The sequence below is a fragment of the Muntiacus reevesi genome, chromosome 5 (genome assembly GCF_963930625.1).
Source record: "Muntiacus reevesi chromosome 5, mMunRee1.1, whole genome shotgun sequence".
Classification (NCBI taxonomy): Eukaryota; Metazoa; Chordata; class Mammalia; order Artiodactyla; family Cervidae; genus Muntiacus; species Muntiacus reevesi.
Genome location: NC_089253.1, coordinates 75781514 through 75801593, shown reverse-complemented (window position 1 = coordinate 75801593; position 20080 = coordinate 75781514). Strand labels below are relative to the sequence as shown.

Here is a 20080-nt window from a genome sequence, read left to right as displayed (position 1 = left end):
CTGGTACAGGGTTAGGAGACCAGAGTGGGTGAGGAGGTGGAAGACACAGCCGCTTCATAGTCTTATTTCATGTGAAGTAACATTAAGACAATGTCTGCAGCTCAAGGAGTGAGAAATAGAGGTTTTCGTACATTGTTGAAATTTGCAAAAGTGTTGAGAAGAACTAAAATTACCAACACATTTATTAAAAATCTGAGAGGAGGATGGAATCCAGAGTGAGGAGGAAAGGAGCTAAATCCTTGTGTTTTGTAGCAAAGAGTCAACAGATACAGCTAAGTTAAGGAGTCAAGCATAGTGTTTATGGTTTGGGAGGAAAACTGTCAGAAGTGCTGTTTGAGGACGGGGGAAGGATGCAGTGGGAGGCTGTTACTTTTCATTCTAAATCTTTCTTTGCTATTTGATGTAACACCACAGATATATCTTTGTACACACACACACACACACACACACACACACACACACACACACACACATATACACAAAAGGCTCTTCAGAAAACTCATCAGCCCCCACCAGGAACCCCTCAGAGCTCCAAGAGCAAGCAGCAGGCCAAATGCTCTAAGAACAGCTTAGAGCTGCATAGAAGAGGAAGCAAAAAGTGTTTCCAGGAGGTGTGGGGGCTGCCTTGTGGCTGGAGTGTCACATCCCCTAATGAACATGCAGGAAGTGGGTGAAACACGCCAGAGTGGATGGCAAAAGCTCGTTTCCTTTCCATGATAGATGCAGTGCTGAGCCATTGACAAAATGCTGAAGTATGTGGGAAAAGGATCTGGCCCAACAGGACAGTGCTAATCCGAGGGATTTCCCAAATGACTCTGTGCTTGTTGTTATGGATTTTGTTTACTCAGGCCACCTTTCCAATTACCTGTCAGAGGGGCAAATCCTCCCTCCCTGCTTATCCGGTGTGAGAGGTAAAGAAACAGGTAAAGAAGAGGGTAATGAGAGTAATACCTTAATAATGACTCTGATACCACATATCAATTAACGATAACAGATATCAGTACCCCTGCCCTCCATTAACACTTCTCTCCTGGATTGGGTAGAACTCTGGCTCCACAAGAATGAATTCAGTACTGACAGCCTAGAAAAATATGCTCTGATACAGACCTTCAAGAATTTTCCATCTAGAACAAGGTGATCCTAAAGAAAAAGTCAAGGGAGCATGCCTGCACCCCTTAGCCTCGCCACTCTTCTCTGCTTCCTCTGCCCATTCAAGCTGGGTGGGGGGCACGAGCAGGCCCAACAGCAGTGGCGAGTGAGGTGCCTGAAGCCAGCTTCTGCTCCTCCTCCAACCGTTCTTGGGAACACTGGTTGTCACCATCATGTCTGCTGCAAATTCTGAGACTCCAAACTCAATCATCTCCAGAGGCCAGCACCCAGTCTTCATGTTTTACCAGAGGGTAAAGTCATGCCAAATACTCTTTTTTCGCTGGTGAAACTGATGTTAGGATGGACAAAACCGAAATTAGAGGTTTTTTTATTAGGTATCCGGGTTCCATCCCTGGGTTGGGAAGATCCCCTGGAGAAAGAAATGGCAAACCATTCCAGTATTCTTGCCTGGAGAATCCCATGGACAGAAGAGCCTCGAAGGCTATAGTCCATGGGGTCACAAAGAGTTGGACATGGCTGAACGATGAACATTTTTGCTTTACTAGGTATGTTTCAGTAAAACAAGTGAAGATAATCACAGATCGAACTTGTATGTCTACAGGCTATGGATTGTTGCATTTTACAATGATGGGAATGGGCAGAAGATAATAGAATCACAGATAAATTTCCATGATAAAAAGCTGAAATTGAGCTCTGCACTCAGGAAACAAAATTTATATGCTTATCATGTACAGCCTCATCCTTTGGTTTTTAATCTTCCTCTTCTACCGTAGTTTTAGAGTGTCTGGAGTAACCCAAACACTGAAACTTACAGGCAGCCTCTAACCACAATGAATCCTATAACTCAGTATGTTCAGGCTTATCCTCCATATCCAACTTCACTGGTTCAGGATATCACTGGATATCAGCTGTCTGTTTATAATTATCAGATGCTACCGCCACGGCCTGCTGAGGAACAACGGAGACGTTATTTCTCTGGCTTATAGAGCTATTAACTGCCACTCTGATGAAGTTGATCCAGGAGCTGAAGTTTTGCCAAGTGAACGCTCAGTTCATGAAGCTACATCATCCTCTGGAAATGGCCCACAAAAGAAATCTGTGAACTAAAGCATATGGACAGTGGTATCTTGACTGTTTAATCCAGAGAACAGACTGAGAAATTCCCTTTTAATCAAGATGACTAGTGCAAGGATAAAAGAGTTCATCACTTTAGAAGTCAGGCAGTGCTTAAGTCTGTTTGATCCTCTCTGCTAACTTTCTAGTCTCCTAGGAAGTTGAACGTTTTGAATAATAAGAGACTGAAAGTTTTTCCACTATTATAGAAATTTAATTCTGAATTTTGATAAATTGCATTCAGAGTTTCTATGCAAGTCATATTGGATTGCTCAATTTTATTTTACATTAACATTGTTTTTCATTAGACATTTACTTAGAAAATGATTCTGTGTTGAATATACTTAAAAGTGAAAAAACAATTCCTTTGTAGGAATAACTTTTTATTTATCTGTATTTATCTATAACTTTTTTATCTATAACTTCTCATTTATCTGTAAGGACTTTTAAATTGACATTTTAAGCATTTAAAAGCAAATACTGATTTTTAAAAAAATATATTGTATTACAAAACCTATTTTGAGAGGTCAGAATTTTTTTTACATAATATCAATAGTAAAAGATGTTTATCAGCTTTCAAAATCAGTAGCCAGACAAAAAATAAAAGACAGTTATAATTGCAAGCCATAATGGGAACATGACTAACCTAACAATATGAAATCATTACATACAGTTTGGGGTCAAACAGAGTGATGTGATAAGTGGAAGTGCATTCATGGACATGTTTTTGAAAGGTCAGAATTTTGATAGTTTAAACACAAGCACTTCACTTCCCCAACAAGTACCGATGAACAGTACAATATCTATAATATTATGTTTTATGATTTGTCTAGAAATGTGCCACAAAAGCAGAGCTTATAAAATGGCATTTTCAATCAGTGAACCTCAGTATAGAGTTGGCTTTATTGAAGTTTTCCTTATCCAAACCCAGTAAAACAGATTCTAAACAAACAGTCCGTCAGTGGGTTTTACATTTATTATGTGCCTGTGTGCTCAGTCCCTCAGGAGACTCTTGGCGTATATGACTCTTTGCGACTCCATGGAATATAGCCCGCCAGGCTCCTCTGTTCACGAAATTTTCCAGGCAAGAATACTGGAGCAGTTTGCCATTTTCTACTCCAGGGGATCTTCCTGACCCAGGGATCGAACCCCAGTCTCTTGCATCTCCTGCACTGGCAGACAGATTCTTTACCACTAGCACCACCTGGGAAGCCTGCAAAATATTTTGTCTTTTACCTAGGATACACACATTGAGATATCCAATTGGAATGGTAATTAGGATAACTAAAATTCCAGGCCTAATTTTTTTAAAGAATCCAAAGTTTGTTTTTTTAAACAAACTGAATCATAAGCTTCTCAGTGAGTTACTATTCTCCTTTTTTTTCATTGAAATGCTAACCTCAATGGCTGTATTTTAAACTGTGCAAAATATTAAAGTATTAAAGAAGATATTAAAGAAGGCCAAAACTTTTTTATGTCACTTAAAAGTTAGAGTATCTGAAAGAAATTGTATTTTACAAAAAACATTAAAATGTTAGTTATTTGTTATAGAACAGATAGATTTATTTTTGTGTTTTTTGCCTATTGTATTTCCTTTTTTAAAGTAAAATATGTCCAGGAGAGTCAAGGTAGTTTTGGGGATTCTAAACCACGAAAGTTGCTTAGTAATATCCTCAAAATACCTAAAGTTAGCATTGACAATCCATTTTAAACTTAAATTTAAGATTAATTCTTAAAACAGATTTAAGAATCTGTTTTACTGGGTTCCTTGTTAGACATTGCAAATCGTGACAAACAGCTAGAGATCCAGAGCCCCTTTACTGTACCCACGGTTTGGATTTTCTGGTCTGTACCACCACGCGTTCAGGGCGTTTGCTCCTAGAACAGGTGATGGAAAGAAGAGAAGTGGCAGCGTAAGCGGTCCGAGGGCTAAGCCTTGGAAAGGTGACAATGGGGTAATAATCTTTCTAAGGGAAACGCTCCTATCATCATCATTTGACCTGCCATGGACATGAGTTTAAAGTGGCTTCCTGGCTTTTTTCATTCGCCAGCCCCTTCACTAAAACATGGAAACTCCGTTTATGCCTATCCTAATGAAGCTTCCAGGGCTTCCCAGGTGGCGCACTGGTAAAGAATCCACCTGCCAAGCAGGAGACACGAGTTCGATTCCTGGGTTGGGAAGACCCCTGAGAAGGAAATGGCAACATTCCAGTATTCGTGCCCGAGAAATCCCATGGACAGAGGAGCCTGGTGGGCTACCGTCCACGGGCGTCGCTAAAAGACTTGGGCACGACTTAGTGACCGAACAACAGCAAGGTAGCCTCCGTGGGCCACCTCAGTAGTGCCCGTGGTCCTACAGTTTCTGATATCTCCACTCCACTCTGAAGGCAGGAGGCTTTGAGCTTAAGGATCCCCAGGAGGGCTTTCTATGGCTCAGAATTCGAAAGTGCCCTGAGATTTGTTCATTTTATTAGTAAAATTCTCTGATCTTTTCTGCGTGTGTGTGCGCTATAGCCTTCTTTACCTGTATTCTATGGTTAAAACTCCAGGTTACTATAAATGATACCAAAATTCTAAAGAACTAATTCTAATGATCCCAATATGACCTTAAGAAAAGTAAAGGAATAAACTTTTCATTTGTCTGTTATTTTGTTGAACTGACATATTTAAAAGAGTAAGGTAGAAAGAAGAGACAAAATCCGGAACTTTTCAAAATGGAAAATTAATTTTAAACTTAAAAGTGTGTTTCTCTTACCTATGCTGATACTGTCTTAGCATGAATGAATAAATAGAAATAAACTAATTTTTAAAAAATGTTTTGACCCACTTTTCATGTCATATTATCTAAAAAAAAAATGGTAGAGCTTTGGGTGGGTAGTATGTGACAAGATTCAGATCCTTGAAATTCAGAAGTATAAATATTGTTCAGTTTCTTAATCTGGCTAAGTAGTTTATAAAAGCAAATTTTGGTACACTGAAAAAAAGATAAAGAAAAGGCCTAGGGAATCACGTGAGGTCAGGAAAACCAGGACCAAGCATGGATGACTCCCGGCTGCATTTCCAAGGGCAGGGAGGCGGTCAAGGACATGCTGTTAGGTGAAAACAAGAGAACACATTCCCACACTGAGGTTATCACACACCTGGGCTCGTGCAGGTCCAGACATTCCAGAAGCTCATACAGGATTCAGCATTGCTTTGAGGGAAGCTGAGCAGAGGTTAGGTGTTAACACAGGAGATGCTTCTCATTGTCCATCTGCCAAGTTGGTCAACTTGAAAGTTTTATGTGTTGAGGACTTCCCTTATGGTTCAGTGGTTAAGACTCCATGCTCCCAACACAGGGAGCCCTGGATTGATCCCTGGTCAGGGAACTAGAGCCTGGATGTCACAACAGAGATCTTGAGTGCTGCAAGACCCAGCATAGCCAAAAAAATAAGGTTGGATGTGTTGGTTTTTAGTTTATTGCAAAATTCTGACTTAAATTGAAGAAAGTAGGGAAAACCACTAGACCATTCAGGTATGACCTAAATCAAATCCCTTATGATTATATAGTGGAAGTGACAAATAGATTCGAGGGATTAGATCTGATAGAGTGCCTGAAAAACTATGGACAGAAGTTGATGACATTGTATAGGAGGCAGTGATTGAGACCATCCCCAAGAAAAAGAAATGCAAAAAGGCAAAATGGTTGTCTGAGGAGGGCTTACAAATAGCTGAGAAAAGAAGAGAAGGTGAAAGGCAAAGGAGAAAAGGAAAGATATATCCATCTGAATGCAGAGTTCCAAAGAATAGCAAGGAGAGGTGAGAAAGCCTTCCTCAGTGATCAGTGCAAAGAAATAGAGGAAAACAATAAAATGGGAAAGACCAACGATCTCTTCAAGAAAATTAGAGACACCAAGGAATCATTTCATGCAAAGATGGGCACAATAAAGGACAGAAATGTATGGACCTAACAGAAGCAGAAGATATTAAGAAAAGGTGGCAAGAATACACAAAAGAACTATACAAAAAAGATCTTCATGTTCCAGATAACCATGATGGTGTGATCGCTTACCTAGAGCCAGACATCCTGGAGTCCAACGTCAAGTGGGCCTTAGAAAGTATGAATAAAGCTAGTGGAGGTGATGGAATTCCAGTTGAGCTATTTCGAATCCTAAAAGATGATGCTGTGAAAGTGCTGCATTTAATATGCCAACAAATTTGGCAAGTTCAGCAGTGACCACAGGACTGGAAAAGGTCAGTTTTCATTTCAGTACCAAAGAAAGACAATGCTAAAGAATGCTCAAACTACCGCACAATTGCACCCATCTCACACACTAGCAAAGAAATTCTCAATTCTAGGCTTCAATAGTATGTGAACCAAGAACTTTCTGATGTTCAAGCTGGATTTAGAAAAGACAGTGGAACCAGAGATCAAATTGCTAACATCCACTGGATCATAGAAAAAGTAAGAGAGTTCCAGAAAAACATCTACTTCTGACTACACCAAAGCCTTTGACTGTGAGGATCACAACAAACTGTGGAAAATTTTTTCAGAGATGGGAATACCAGACCACCTGACCTGCCTCCTGAGAAATCTGTATGCAGGTCAAGAAGCAACAATTAGAACCAGACATGGAACAACAGACTGGTTCCAAATTGGGAAAGGAGTACCATCAAGGCTGTATATTGTTACCCTGCTTATTTAGTGTCTATGCAGAGTACATCGTGTGAAATGCAGGGCTGGATGAAGCACAAGCTGGAATCAAGATTGCTGGGAGAAATATAAAAAACCTCAGATATGCAGATGACACCCCCATTATGGCAGAAAGTGAAGAAGAACTAAAGAGCCTCTTGATGAAAGTGAAAGAAGAGAGTGAAAAGCCTGGTTTAAAACTCAACATTCACAAAACAAAGATCATGGCATCTGGTCCCATCACTTCATGGCAAATAGATGGGGAAACAGGGACAGAGTTTATTTTTGGGGGCTCCAAAATCACTGCAGATGGTGACTGCAGCCATGAAATTAAAAGACACTTACTACTTGGAAGAAAAGCTATGACCAACCTGGACAGCATATTAAAAAGCAGAGACATTGCTTTGCCAACAAAAGTCCGTCTAGTCAAAGCTATGGTTTTTCCAGTAGTTATGTATGAATGTGAGAGTTGGACTATAAAGAAAGTGAAAGTGAAAGTGAAGTTGCTCAGTCATGTCCAACTCTTCACAGCCCCATGGACTGCATGGTCTACCAGGCTCCTCTGTCCATGGGATTTTCCAGGCAAGAGTACTGGAGTGGGTTGCCATTTCCTTCTCCAGATAAAGAAAGCTGAGTGCCAAAGAATTGATGCTTTTGAACTGTGGTGTTGGAGAAGACTCTTGAGAGTCCCTTGGACTGCAAGGAGATTCAACCAGTCAATCCTGAAGGAAGTCAGTCCTGAATATTCATTGGAAAGACTGTTGATGAAGCTGAAACTCCAATAATTTGGCCACAAATTAGATGCAAAGAACTGATTCACTGCAAAAGACCCTGATGCTGGGAAAGTTTGAAGGCAGGAGGAGAAGGGGACAACAGAGGATGAGGTGGTTGGATGGCATCACCAACTCGATGGACCTGAGTTTGAGCAAGCTCTGGGAGTTGGTGATGGACAGGGAAGCCTGGTGTGCTGCAGTCCATGGGGTCGCAAAGAGTTGGACACGACCGAGCAACTGAACTGAACTGAAATCAGTAGTGGCCTTACTCTGAACTAAGGCTTCATGTATCTCGTTTCCATTCATTCACTCTTCTCTTTCCCCTGTCCTCCACCCCCTGCCTCTCTCTCTCTCTTTTAGCAAGTGCAGTTCAAGTACAAATTATCTTCTGGGCCTGTGTCAGGTGTGATTACAAGGTGGACCTGAGGGGTGTCCATCCCTGGCTGAGCTGGTGTTTTGTCAGGAGAGCTGTACCCCCGTCTCTTTCCAGAATGCCACATCCCCCTGTTTTCACAAGGGACCAAGTGCATCCAGAGAATATGGTGGTGAGCTGGGCAAGGAGAGACGGGGGTGGTCAGAATATTAGGAAAGGTGTTCATAAAGGAAGTGAAACGTATGCTGAGGTTTGCAGATGAGAACATTTCAAAGATAAAAAACAGATGAAGAATGAGTCACTAGATGACTCTCTGGGGGGTGTTCTCTGAGAGGCCAGAATGTTGAGCGGAGGGTGGCTGTGAGGGGCAGGACGCAGGGCTGGGAAAACAACCTGAAACTCAGAGGAGACGGACCTCTGTCTGTGCTCCATATAGCCACCAGAGTGACAAGTTAGGGGTCACCTGGGCAGAGGGTCATGGTTCAGAATTAGTACCTTGGGCTAGAGAGTCTTGTGTCACAGTTCTTGAATATGAAAATATTCAGAAGCTATGAGGAAAGACACAAAAAGTTCTTTTTGCCTGAGGGAGAGAAAAATCCTTTCTCTGCCTGCTCTTACTCTCAGATTTTCAGGACAAGCCCAGAAAAGACCTTAGAGAAAAAATTAGGTCTTCCATTTTTCTCCTCTGGTCACTTTCTTCCCTCTCATCACAGGGAATCAGGAAGCTGAGGAATCATCTGGAACAGGCTGGGTTATAGTTCTCCTTAATGGTAGGATGGGATGTCTTCACAAGCCTGCCAGGCCAGAGAGAGCTGCTGCAGGAGCCATGGACCCTGGTCTGGGGAAGGCAGAGCCAGGCTGCCAGGCTGGGTCGTCTAGAGCAGCGGTGCCCAACCTTTTTGGCACTAGGGACCGGTTTCGTGGAAGATGATTTTTCCACAGACTGGGGGCCAGGGAGGGTGGCCGTGAGGGGAATGATTTTGGGATGATTCAAGTGCATTATATTTATGGTGCATTTCATTTCCATTATTACTACACTGTGATATATCATGAAATGATTATACAAATCACCATAACGCAGAATCAGTGGGAGCCATGAGTTTGTTTTCCTGCAACTAGATGGTCCCATCTGGGGGCGATGGGAGAGCAGTGGGGAGCAGCTGTCAATGCAGATGAAGCTTCAATCACTCCCCCGCTGCTCACCTCCTCCTGTACAGCCTGATTCCTAACAGGCCTCCAACAGGTACCCCACGGCCTGGGGGTTGGGGACCCCTGATCTAAAGGCCACCTGAGTGGGAGGAGACTATGTAAGTGTCCCCAGTCCGAATGCCCGTGCGTGCCAGCGAAACAGAAGGGAGCATGAAGTAACTGCATGCTTGTACAGCATTCACGCGATTGCACTTAGAACATTCACAACACACTCCAGTATCTCTGGGGGAAAAACAAAAAGTCTTCAAAAAATTTTCAGACCCTTAACAATACAGATTCATAAATGATATGGACTCCTTCCACCTTGCCTTGGGGGACAGAGGTCTGATTTAGAGAGCTTTGTAAGTAGTCTCCCCTCCCACAAGGTCAGAAGAGGCTATTTTGCAATTTTTCCACTTTTCAAACCCAACCTGACCCTACAGACGGCTGACCAGACTCTCCCCCAACTCAGATCCACAGTCGGAGGGGAGGCCTGGTTCCCAACTCTGCATGACAAAGGGCAGCTGCTCTTCCTCCAGGCAACTGATGGGTCCCTTGAAAAAAGTCTCCCAATCCACATTCACCACTACCTAATTGCCCAATTATTTTATTTCCCCAGCAAAACTCTTCAGTCCGCCTGGAATCCACATTCAGGACCAGGAGCCTGTGTCCAGGAAGCCTCAGGAGTCTGGGGGACTTGCCCTCTGTCTGTCTGCCCCCCCTGTCTCCCCTGCCACCCCTGCCCCGCCCCTGAGTTGACTGAGTCCCCAGTTCGCCTGGGGCTTATAGATGCACTCTGCTCTGCAGGCTTTAGGGGGTCCGACAGGACTGTGCACTGGACATAGTTTGAAGGTTTGGAAATCAGGCTGGAAATCAGAAGACCTGACTTCATGCAGGCATTGATCATTAACTGTGTGAGCTTAGAGATGCTGTCACCTCTCTGAGCCTCGATTTCCTTAGCTCTGAAAACCACAGGGTAGGAGAATGGACCCGACAGTCCATTTCAGCATTAAGTCCTCTGATTCTACAAAGTAGCTCTGGGCAGGTTGGGGATGGGGGCACCTTGCCAGATAAATCCTCTGAGGGTGATACATGCTCCCAGGCTCTCTCCCCTTGAGGGAGGTCTCCATGATTGGAAAGGATTCTTGATTTTTTGAACTGTGGACCCCTGTCCAGACACCAGTGGCCCCTAGGAGCTCCCTGAGTAACAGACCCCAGAAGCCCATCCATGCAGGCAGCACTGGTCCTGGTCAGTTCCAATTCCCATCAAAGACTTGGCTCTAGAGTCAGCTCTGTGCTGGGAGGCCAGTCCAGGAGCGCCAGTGAGACACCTAGGGAAGGCTGAAAACCCAGAGGAGGAAGGTCCTTCCACTTTACTCTTTCCTCTGGAAAATGAAGTTTCAACTTAACTGGTCAGTTACCCAGGTAGAGAAGCGGCTTCTGACCCCCCCACCCCCACCCCAGGTGGCTCCCGGAGGCCCTCAGCTCTGAAGCATCTCCTTGGCAGAAGAGAGCCTCGTGTGGGCATGTGTTGGTCAGGGAGCTGCAGCCCACGGCTTGGCCAACCTCTGCCCTGAGGCAGCAGGTCCTGCTGAAATAGCAAGGGGGCCCGCAAGGCCTCATTGTGAGCTTCCAGCCCCGCGGAGCTCCTGGACGTCCAGATGCTGGGGGTCTGGCGAGGGGGCCTCAGCCTGCGAGGGTAGCCTGGGTGTTATATCCTTGGCACCACCTTGGCCAGTGATAAGCCCCAGCGCTTCCTCTCACCCAGCGGCGAGGGTGGACTACTGCATATTTACGGAATGCCTACCCAAAACAACTTCCGGGGACTGAGGGCCACAGGTCCTGAGTCTCCTGTAAATGTGACACTTCTTCACCTTTTGGCCTGACTTAAGGCCCAAATGTTTGCACCAAGTAAGTCCTTTCCCTGCTAATCACTTGTAAAGAAAGGCAACAGATCTCCTTTTGAAGAAGGCTACACTTGTCACAGGGAGAGCAGGAGGGCCTCCTTAGGCCGGACCCGGAGGTGGCACCTTATATTTCAGGGGGTGTTGGAACAACGTGATGTATGAACTCCGAGTTGGGATGTGAATTCTACCCTGAGGATTACTCAAATTCTGAGGAAACAGAGGTGCAAGAGGAGGAAAGGGGAGCAGAGAATCAGCAGAGGTCATGACTGTGTTGCCCCCTGAGAGGCTTCCCGCTCTCCCCATCTGCCTTCTCTTCCCTCCCCAGTTCAGTCTCAGAATTTCTGTATTTCCTCTTATTTTGTCCTGTGTATTTGACAGAATCTCTGTTTCCTCCCTTCAAATAACCCAAGCTCTGGCACTTAGGAGCTGTATGACCTTGGACATGTCAGGTGACAGTTTTATGCCTCAGTTTCTTCATCTGTAAAATGGGAACAATAATGGTAAGTTGTGAGGGTAGAGTTTGTATGCAAAGCACTCAGAACAGTGTGCAGCTCATAAGCAGTATTAGCCATTATGATTATTATTAGCATTATTATTATTCCTCCCTTTCTTCAAACTCTAAGTCCCCCGCACCTTATGCACATGTGCAAATTTACACATATGTTTGAATATATGTACATGCATATGCACATGGTGGCAATTTGTGCTCTCTTCCAGAAGAAATTCCTCCCTTAAGCACCAGAAGTGTTTCTCTTCCTCGCCTGGGACGTGTGAGTAGCACAGTGGCAGGGGGATGGGACAAGAGACCCACCAGTAACACAGCTTACCCACAGAGGAGGCCAGAGTGCCTGTGCTAGGAAGGAGCTGAGGGGTGGTCCCTGCCCACTGGGCCCCTCGGCCCCAACCATTCTACCCTCATGGCTCATCCGCCATGTGACAGAACACGAGGAGGTGAGGCTGTCATGTTTCAAGAAGGGCTTCCTCCTGCACATCCTCAAACGCCTCGTGCCAGGAGGGACCTCGGGGACAGAGGCCTGCGTTGCCCTCCTCACCCTCCACCTGCTGAGCGAGCATGGGCAGGTTCCTTCTTGCCCGTGTTCTGGTTTCGCATCTGGAAGACTGGTGAGTGCTGGCACCTGCCTCCTAGGGCTGTTGTGAATACATGCTCAGAGCCCAGAACAGTGTCTGGCACAGAGTGACGCTCAGGAAATGACCCTTCTCCTTGTCATCATCATTTTTAGAAAGGCACACCCTGAGACCTTAACAGCACACCAGTGAGAACAAGAGCAAACCCGCTAGGGTGCTCACCATGCCAGGCCTGCCCTGAATGTCTTAGGTGTGTAATTCATTTAATCTTCATACTAGCCTTGGGCTTCCCTGGAGATGCAGATGGTAGAGAATCTGCCTGCAACGCAAGAGACCCAGGTTCGATCCCTGGGTCAGGAAGATCCTGTGGAAAAGGGCATGGCAACCCACTACAGTACTCTTGCTTGGAGAAGTCCATGGACAGAGGAGCCTGGTGGGCTACAGACCATGAGGTTGTAAAGAGTTGGACAGCTGAGTGGCTAACATGGTCACACTTTCACACTAGCCTTAGGAAGTAGAGCTGTCATCACCTCCTTCTTCAGAGGAGAAACTGAGGCACTGAGAAGTTAGGGAGCTTGTCAGTAGGTCAAACAGTCAGCGAGCAGCAGGCCCACGACTAAGCCGTGACAGTCTCAGCTGTGTGTTTGAGGCAGCACCGGGGCTGCTCTCTCCACGTGCTCTCACCCGTGACTTTGGAAAGGCTGTGACTCTGAGCAGCTCTGACCTCTGCTTTCCAGGTTCCTCTCCTGTGTTCTGAATCCGGGCGTGACCTGGGCTCAAACTGAGTGCTGATGGTACCCAAGGTAGGGTCACTGCTCAGAAGGCTCCCCAGAACCATGCTGTGCGTGCGGGGACGCTTGGAGAAATTGCTTCTCTTGGAACCAGCAGAGCTGAGCTGCCAGCTGTCCTGTCTTCATGGCGTCTGGCTTCCTTCTGCCACGGGGGAGGACAGAGTCCCCTGAGGGACTGTGGAAAGGAGCGGGAGGGGGCTCGCAGGCACTGAAGACCGGAGGATGGTGACTCTAGGGGCTTCTGTGAAAGTGCCTTGAACGGGGCCTGGTGTAGAAGAGGCAGGAATGCAGAACACTCCCTCCTCCCTTCCAGTCAGTGAGCAAACCTAGACCCAGACTGGCCTTCAGGAACAAGGTTTAAATAGCTGGCTGATGGGACACTCATTGTCACAGAGTAGGCTCACTTTTTCATTGACTAGGGACTAGGTTAGAATCAGGGAAATTCAACAGGCACTAAAATTCTTACTGAGCTGCCAGAGAGCAGCGGTCAGAGGCCCCAGGGCTGTGTGGCATCCAGACAGCCCTTTGCCCTTCTAGACAGCCCCCTCCTCGGGCTCAGGGACCTGTCTGGATGCTGAGCTCCCAGGAGGTCTGAGGGGTGTGACCTCCCTTCCTCCGGGCCTCTCCCCCCTCCCACCACCCTGGCCCAGCCCAGGGCTGCTATAAAGCTGGCCCAGCCTGGCTCTCAGCACACCCGCTGCTGGGACCCTCCTGGAGCCTCCTCCGAGGACACGTCCACTCTGCCCCTCCTTCTCCCGAGCAGTGCCATGCGGCCCCTGTGGCTCTGCTGGGCCCTCTGGGCGCTGCCCCTGGCCGGCCCCGGGGCAGCCCTGACCGAGGAGCAGATCCTGGACAGCCTGCTGCAGCAGCTGCACCTCAGCGAGGTTCCCATCGTGGACAAGGCCGCCGTGGAGGGGCTGGTCATCCCGGCCCACGTGAGGGCCCAGTACGTGGCCCTGCTGCAGCGCGGCCACGGGGCGCGCTCCCGGGGGAAGAGGTTCAGCCAGAACTTCCGAGGTGAGGCCCGCCCTCCTGCCGCAGCCTGGTCCTCATGGTGGTGGGGGTTGGGGGGGTTGGGGGGCTGTTTGGGGTGCAGGGTCCACGGGGCGGTGAGGGGGGACCATGGCCTGTGAGGATGGTGGGCCTGGGCCCCTGGTCTCTGTCTGCACTGAGGACCCCACCTCTCAGGGCCAGGAGGAGCTGGGCCTGGCTGGACCGGCTGCCAAAGACAAGGTATCAGAGAAGATGAGGATGGAGAAGAGAAAACAGAGCCAATGGGAGAGGGTGGGTGGGGCAAGAACCCTGACCGGGAAGCCTCAGAGAGCTGGGGTAGAGTCAGGGCTTCTCAGGTTCCCTTTTCACCCTGATACTAGTAGCCTGACACAATCACAGTTTTCTTTTCTGTTTGCTCCTCTGGAACATTGGTGTGACTACCTGCCCCATCTCGCAGCAATGTGAATATTAAAGTGGAGGGAAATATTATTGTGGAGGGAAAGGTGTAGGAACAACACTAAAATGTGACAGGGAGCTACTCAGCTGTCAGGGATGCTGGGCCCTCTGGCTGAGTCCTACTCAGCCTCTTACCTCCCTGGGCCCGGACTCACTTCTTCAGTGCCCAGGACTACACCCAAGGCCAGGTGTCCCCAGGGGAGGAGTCTGGTGTTCAGCATCTCAGCTGAGGCAGCCGGGTCAGCCCCGCCAGCCTTCCCGCTGGGCCCAGGTTGTTAAAAACATGATGGATTTTCAGGTAACTGGGCTTGGCCCAGGGGGACAGAACAGGGGCTGGTCTCTCCCAGCCTGGCCACCACCTCAGTGGCCCCTCACCCTCAGAGCTCGCCTGGTGCCCGAGGGGCCCCGCTGACCCCGCTCCTGTCCCCAGAGGTGGTCGGCAGGTTCCTGGCGTCCGAAGCGTCCTCGCATTTGCTGGTGTTCGACATGGAGCAGCGGCTGCCGCCCCACAGCGAGCTGGTGCAGGCCGTGCTGCGCCTCTTCCAGGAGCCGGTCCCCAGGGCCGCGCTCCGCAGACACGAGCGCCTCTTCCCGCGCAGCGACCGCGCCCGGGTCACCGTCCAGTGGCTGCACGTCCGCGACGACGGCTCCAACCGCTCCGCCCTCATCGACTCCAGGTGCGGAGGTAGCGGCGGCGGCGGCGTGGGGCTCGGGGGAGGGAAGAGGGGCTGGGCCCAGGGCGGGAGGAGGGGCGGCTCGGTCCCGGCGGGGACACCCGGGAGCGGGAGGGGGAGGTGGCAGTCCCAGTCCCCACCCCTGAGCGCGGGCCTGTGTCTCCCTCCGTGCGGTGTCGCAGGCTGGTGTCCATCCACGAGAGCGGCTGGAAGGCCCTGGACGTGACCGAGGCGGTGAACTTCTGGCAGCAGCTGCGCAGCCCCCGGCCCCCGCTGCTCCTGCAGGTGTCGGTGCAGCGGGAGCACCTGGGCCCGCTGGCCTCCAGCGCCCACAGGCTGGTCCGCTTCGCCCCGCAGGGGCCGTCGGGCGGCCGGCAGGGGGAGCCCCAGCTGGAGCTGCACACCCTGGACCTCAGGGATTACGGGTAGGCCCGGCGGCAAGCTGCCGGTAGACTGGGTGGTCCAGGCCCCTCGGTGGGCGGGGCCAGCTGGGGAGCACAGGCAGACAGCCCCAGGGCGCAACTGATTCCTCATCCTATGCTAAAGTTTCTAATGACAGACACTTTCATTATTTAAACATTTTGTTGAAAATATCTTCAGATATTTTCAATGGGTTTTATGTTGTCATTGATACATATGTTATTGTAACCATCTATTTTCGGTCTGCCCTTTTCTCTGATTAATTCTTTGAAAGATTATTTCTTTGAAAACACCATTAGTGGTTGCTAAGGGCTTCCCTGCTGGCTCAGACGGTAAAGAATCTGCCTGCAATGCAGGAGACCTGGGTTCGATCCCTGGGTTGGGAGAATCCTCTGGAGGAGGGCATGGCAACCCACTCTAGTATTCTTGCCTGGAGAATCCCCATGGACAGAGGAGCCTGGCAGGCTACAGTCTGTGGAGTCGCAAAGAGTCAGACACGACTGAGTGACTAAGCACAGCATGAGGTTGAACAGCTTTCCTCTGGCTTTCCTAACTCTTTCCTCATGGGACAAATTAGCTATTTGGAGTAGATGAGGCTTTGGAGTGGACGGTGCTGGACAGTAGACTGGTTAATAACTGACCTTTGCAATCACACAGTCTAGGTTCATTTAACTCTGCTTTCTACTGGCTGCAGAACCTCTGGAGTGTCAGTTAACATCTTTGGTCTTTGTGTCCTCAGGTGTAATAGGGATGATGCTGAAAGTACCTAGTTTGGTGTCTGACATAATAGGAGACCATTAAAAAACAGTAACTGATTTATGACTTCAGATATGTTTATTCATTCACCACTTATCACAAATATTGTTTTTAAAATTTAATTAATTTGTGTCTGCGCTGGGTCTTCGTTGCTGTGTGGGCTTTCTCTAGTTGAAGTGAGTGGTGGCTACTCTCTCGTTGTAGTGTGCGGGCTTCTTGTTGTGGTGGCTTCTCTCATTACAGAGCATAGGCTCTAGGCACACAGCATTCTGTAGTTGTGGCACATGGGTTTAGCTGCTCCCAGGCATGTGATATCTTCCCAGACCAGGGATCAAACCCATGTCCCCTGCATTGGCAGGGGGATTCTTAACCACTGAACCACCAGGGAAGTCCTCCAATTCTTTTGTAGCGAGAGATGGATCATAATTCTCCCTCCAGATGCCCCACTAAGCCCTGCCCCAGGCCCCCTGACCCCTGCCCTCCCAGCTGACCTCTGACTCTGCCTCTCTTTGCCCCCCGCAGAGCTCAGGGAAGCTGTGATCCTAAGGCACCAGTGACCAAGGGTGCCCGCTGCTGCCGCCAGGAGATGTACATTGACCTGCAGGGGATGAAGTGGGCTGAGAACTGGGTCCTGGAGCCCCCAGGCTTCCTGGCCTATGAGTGTGTGGGCACCTGCCAGCAGCCCCCAGAGTCCCTGAACTTCAAGTGGCCGTTTCTGGGGCCTCGACAGTGCGTCGCCTCGGAGACGACCTCACTGCCCGTGATTGTCAGCATCCAGGAGGGAGGCCGACTCCAGCCCCAGATGGTCAGCCTGCCCAACATGAGGGTGCAGACATGCAGCTGTGCTTCAGATGGGGCACTTGTGCCAAGGAAGCTGGAGCCATAGGTGTGGAGTGTAGCATGAAGGCCTCTGACTAGGCATGTGCACAAAGCAGGTCTTAACATAGGTCTTAATTTTCTACTTAGCAAGTTAGGTCTGCCTCAGCTGAGTGCACCTCTTGTAACTTTCTTGTGTGTTCTTCTGTTTCTCGCCCTCCTGTGCATCACCAGCCCTGAGCACTTACATGAGTAAGTAATGCAACCCGGATGGCAGAGCTGTAGCAGGAAATTTCAGCCAACTTGTTAAAGGATATAGCTGAGCATGAACAGACTGTCAGCTCCAAGTTTCTGTTCTCTAGCGAATTCTCAACTGAGTATGGGACAACACACCCTATAATGAGAACTGGGAAAATCAACTGACTTACTCTATCACATGATGAATTAAAACAAAACAAAACAAATAAAAAAATCCCTCTGTTTCCCCTAGGCAGGGAGAAAATCTAAAAAGAATCCCTATTCACCAAAATGTTGACCTATTCTGGACTTTCATAAATATACTTGGGTCCCCAATCCCCTGAGAAAGTGCTAGAACGGAGGATGAAGGGCTTTAGCCTAGGGGCAGTGGACACGGAATTAGACACCTGATTTCTGGATCTAATAGGGCCATAAACTGTGAACTTTGGGCCACCATTTCCTTTTAAAAAGGAGGATTTGGGATTCGGCTCTAGGACTTCATTGCCCTGGGGCTCAGACAACCCTACCCTCATCTACTCCTCTGCTCCTCTGGAGATGGAGCATTGCCTGTGCTAAAATATTTAGGTTATTTCCTCCACTGTTGTAGAGAGCTTATCACCAGAACTCACATGTATTTACATTGTTTTCTAAAACTTAGCAAAAAGAAAACAACTGCATGTAGATAATCTGCTGAAATAAACTAGAAGTGATGTTTCACTTTGTGTCTGTGTATTTTAATTTCTTTAAAAAAATTTTTATTTATTTGGCTGCGTCAGGTCTTAGTTGCAGCATGCAGGATCTTTCATTGTGGCACATGGGCTCCAGAGCGCACAGCTCAGTAGTTGCCAGGCAAGGGCCTTGTTGACCCAAGGCATATGGTATCTTAGTTCCCCAACCAGGGATCAAACCTGCATCCCCTGCATTGAATGGCAGCTTCTTAACTACTGGACCACCAGGGAAGTCCCTGTATTTATTTTCTAGTGTTCTTTACATAAGAGAGAGGGAGCAATAATGGGGAATGAGAGCAACATAATGATCTGAAGAAAGCGGGTGACCAAGGACCCCCAAATCCTAGGTGATATGGAAAACTGGAATAACAGTTTAGATTCTGCTTTCATCCTGTAATATTTATGTCCTCCAACTCTTATTCCAAAAACAGTATTGTAAACAATCACTCACACAGGCCACCTCCTTAAAAAGCACTTTAACATTTGCATAGTGGTTCTGGGGACAGGGCAGGCAAGTGAACGTTTACTGAGTGTTCACTCTGAACCTGCAGCCATGCTAGGCAACATCCTATACTTTATGTCACTTAATTCTTGCAACTATTTCTTGAGGTAGGTATTATTATTCCCATTTTTTGGATGAAGAAATCAAGGCTGAGGCAATTCAAATCTATGGAGTAGAGATTCAACATGCCCCAGTAAGCATGCTCTGCTGGTGACACAGGGATCAGTTAACATGTCACATCTGGCAATTCTACTACATTTACCTTTTCTATTCAGTGGGGTTTCCTTATGCCTGACTTACTGAAGTTCATGGCTTTTCTATGTTGATATACAAAGCTAATTAATAGAAACTGAAAAGCAGAGGGAAAAAACAGCCGTGATTTGAGGACGTGGCAAGCTTATTGTTGGAGGTAGGGAGAGAAGATTTGTCTCTGACTTGTAAATGGCTATATTACCTTTGTAAGACAACAAAATGAAGAACTGCCACTTGGCCTGTTGTGAGCGCCAGGTCATACAGTCACTGTCTCTACAAGAAGCATATCAAAACCATCCAAAGAATTCTCCCAGCTACTCAGTGATGTATCTGCGACTCTAAAAGGACTGTGGACTCTCAGACAGTCACATGCAATCAGAGGCAAGAATGGGCCTGCTCACATCATCCCACATGAGCTAAATATAATCGAGGAGATTGGTTCCATATCAACATGTTAGGATGTGCTCATCAGCACAGGGAGACAGTGTGGCAGACAGAATATTCTCTCCAAATGTGTCCATGCCTCCCAATCCTTAGAACCTGTGACTATGTCCTATTACATGGCACAGGGACATGGCAAATGTAATTAAGGCTACAGATCTTAAAATAGGGAGATTATCTTGGATTATTCAGGTATACCCCATCTAATCACATGAAAGTAGAGAACTCTCCAGCTGGAGGCAGGAAGGAAGGTAAAGAGATTCAAAGCTTCAGAAGGACTCGATCTTCCAGTGTGGGTTTGAAGATGAAATGGACCATGAGCCAGGGAGTGCAAGTAACTTTTAGAAGGTGAAAATGACTCCCAGATGACAGTCAGCAAGGAAAAGGGACCTTAGTCCTACAGCTACATGGAACCAAATTCTTCCAACAACCTGAACGAGACTCAATGCAGATTCTCCCCCGAGAGCCTCCAGATAGGAACCCAGATCAGTTGACATCTTGACTTGGCCTGTGGGACCTGGAGCAACCAGCTTGGTCCACTCAGATCTCTGACCCACAGGATGTGAGATAACAAATTTGTTTTGGTTTAGGCCACTAAATTTGTGATAAATTGTTATGGCAGCAATAAAAAAACTAATACAGACATTAAGCCAAATCCCATTAGAAGTGACCTGTAATTACAACTTTTTTCCCACTGAAAAGATGAAGTAACAACATTAAAAGATAATTTTGAATGGATTGAAAACCACACATAATCCCACAATCCTAAAACAGAATTTTGGTTTTTGCATC

General features: G+C 47.5%; 1 protein-coding gene and 1 pseudogene across 2 annotated transcripts; both read left to right on the top strand.

The window, feature by feature from the left end:
- Positions 1-1162: 1162 nt before the first annotated feature.
- LOC136169349 (deleted in azoospermia-like pseudogene) lies at positions 1163-2351 on the top strand (annotated as a pseudogene).
- An 11429-nt stretch (positions 2352-13780) lies between these two features.
- Positions 13781-17198, top strand: LOC136169099 (left-right determination factor 2-like). 2 transcript variants are annotated; one of them, XM_065936871.1, is made up of 5 exons: positions 13781-14030; positions 14893-14923; positions 15023-15139; positions 15319-15561; positions 16835-17198. In XM_065936871.1, the coding sequence occupies exons 1-5, from the start codon at positions 13781-13783 to the stop codon at positions 17196-17198; spliced, it is 1005 nt and encodes a 334-aa protein (XP_065792943.1). The 2 variants fall into 2 exon arrangements, with proteins under 2 accessions (XP_065792943.1, XP_065792942.1); XM_065936870.1 differs by having other exon boundaries at positions 14893-15139.
- Positions 17199-20080: the final 2882 nt, after the last annotated feature.

Bases quoted from the DNA above. Each gene is read 5' to 3' on its own strand.
- LOC136169099 (XM_065936870.1), top strand. From the start codon at position 13,781: ATGCGGCCCCTGTGGCTCTGCTGGGCCCTCTGGGCGCTGCCCCTGGCC. The intron at 14,031-14,892 runs GTGAGGCCCGCC...TCCTGTCCCCAG, and splicing joins GTTCAGCCAGAACTTCCGAG to AGGTGGTCGGCAGGTTCCTG. The intron at 15,562-16,834 runs GTAGGCCCGGCG...TGCCCCCCGCAG, and splicing joins CTGGACCTCAGGGATTACGG to AGCTCAGGGAAGCTGTGATC.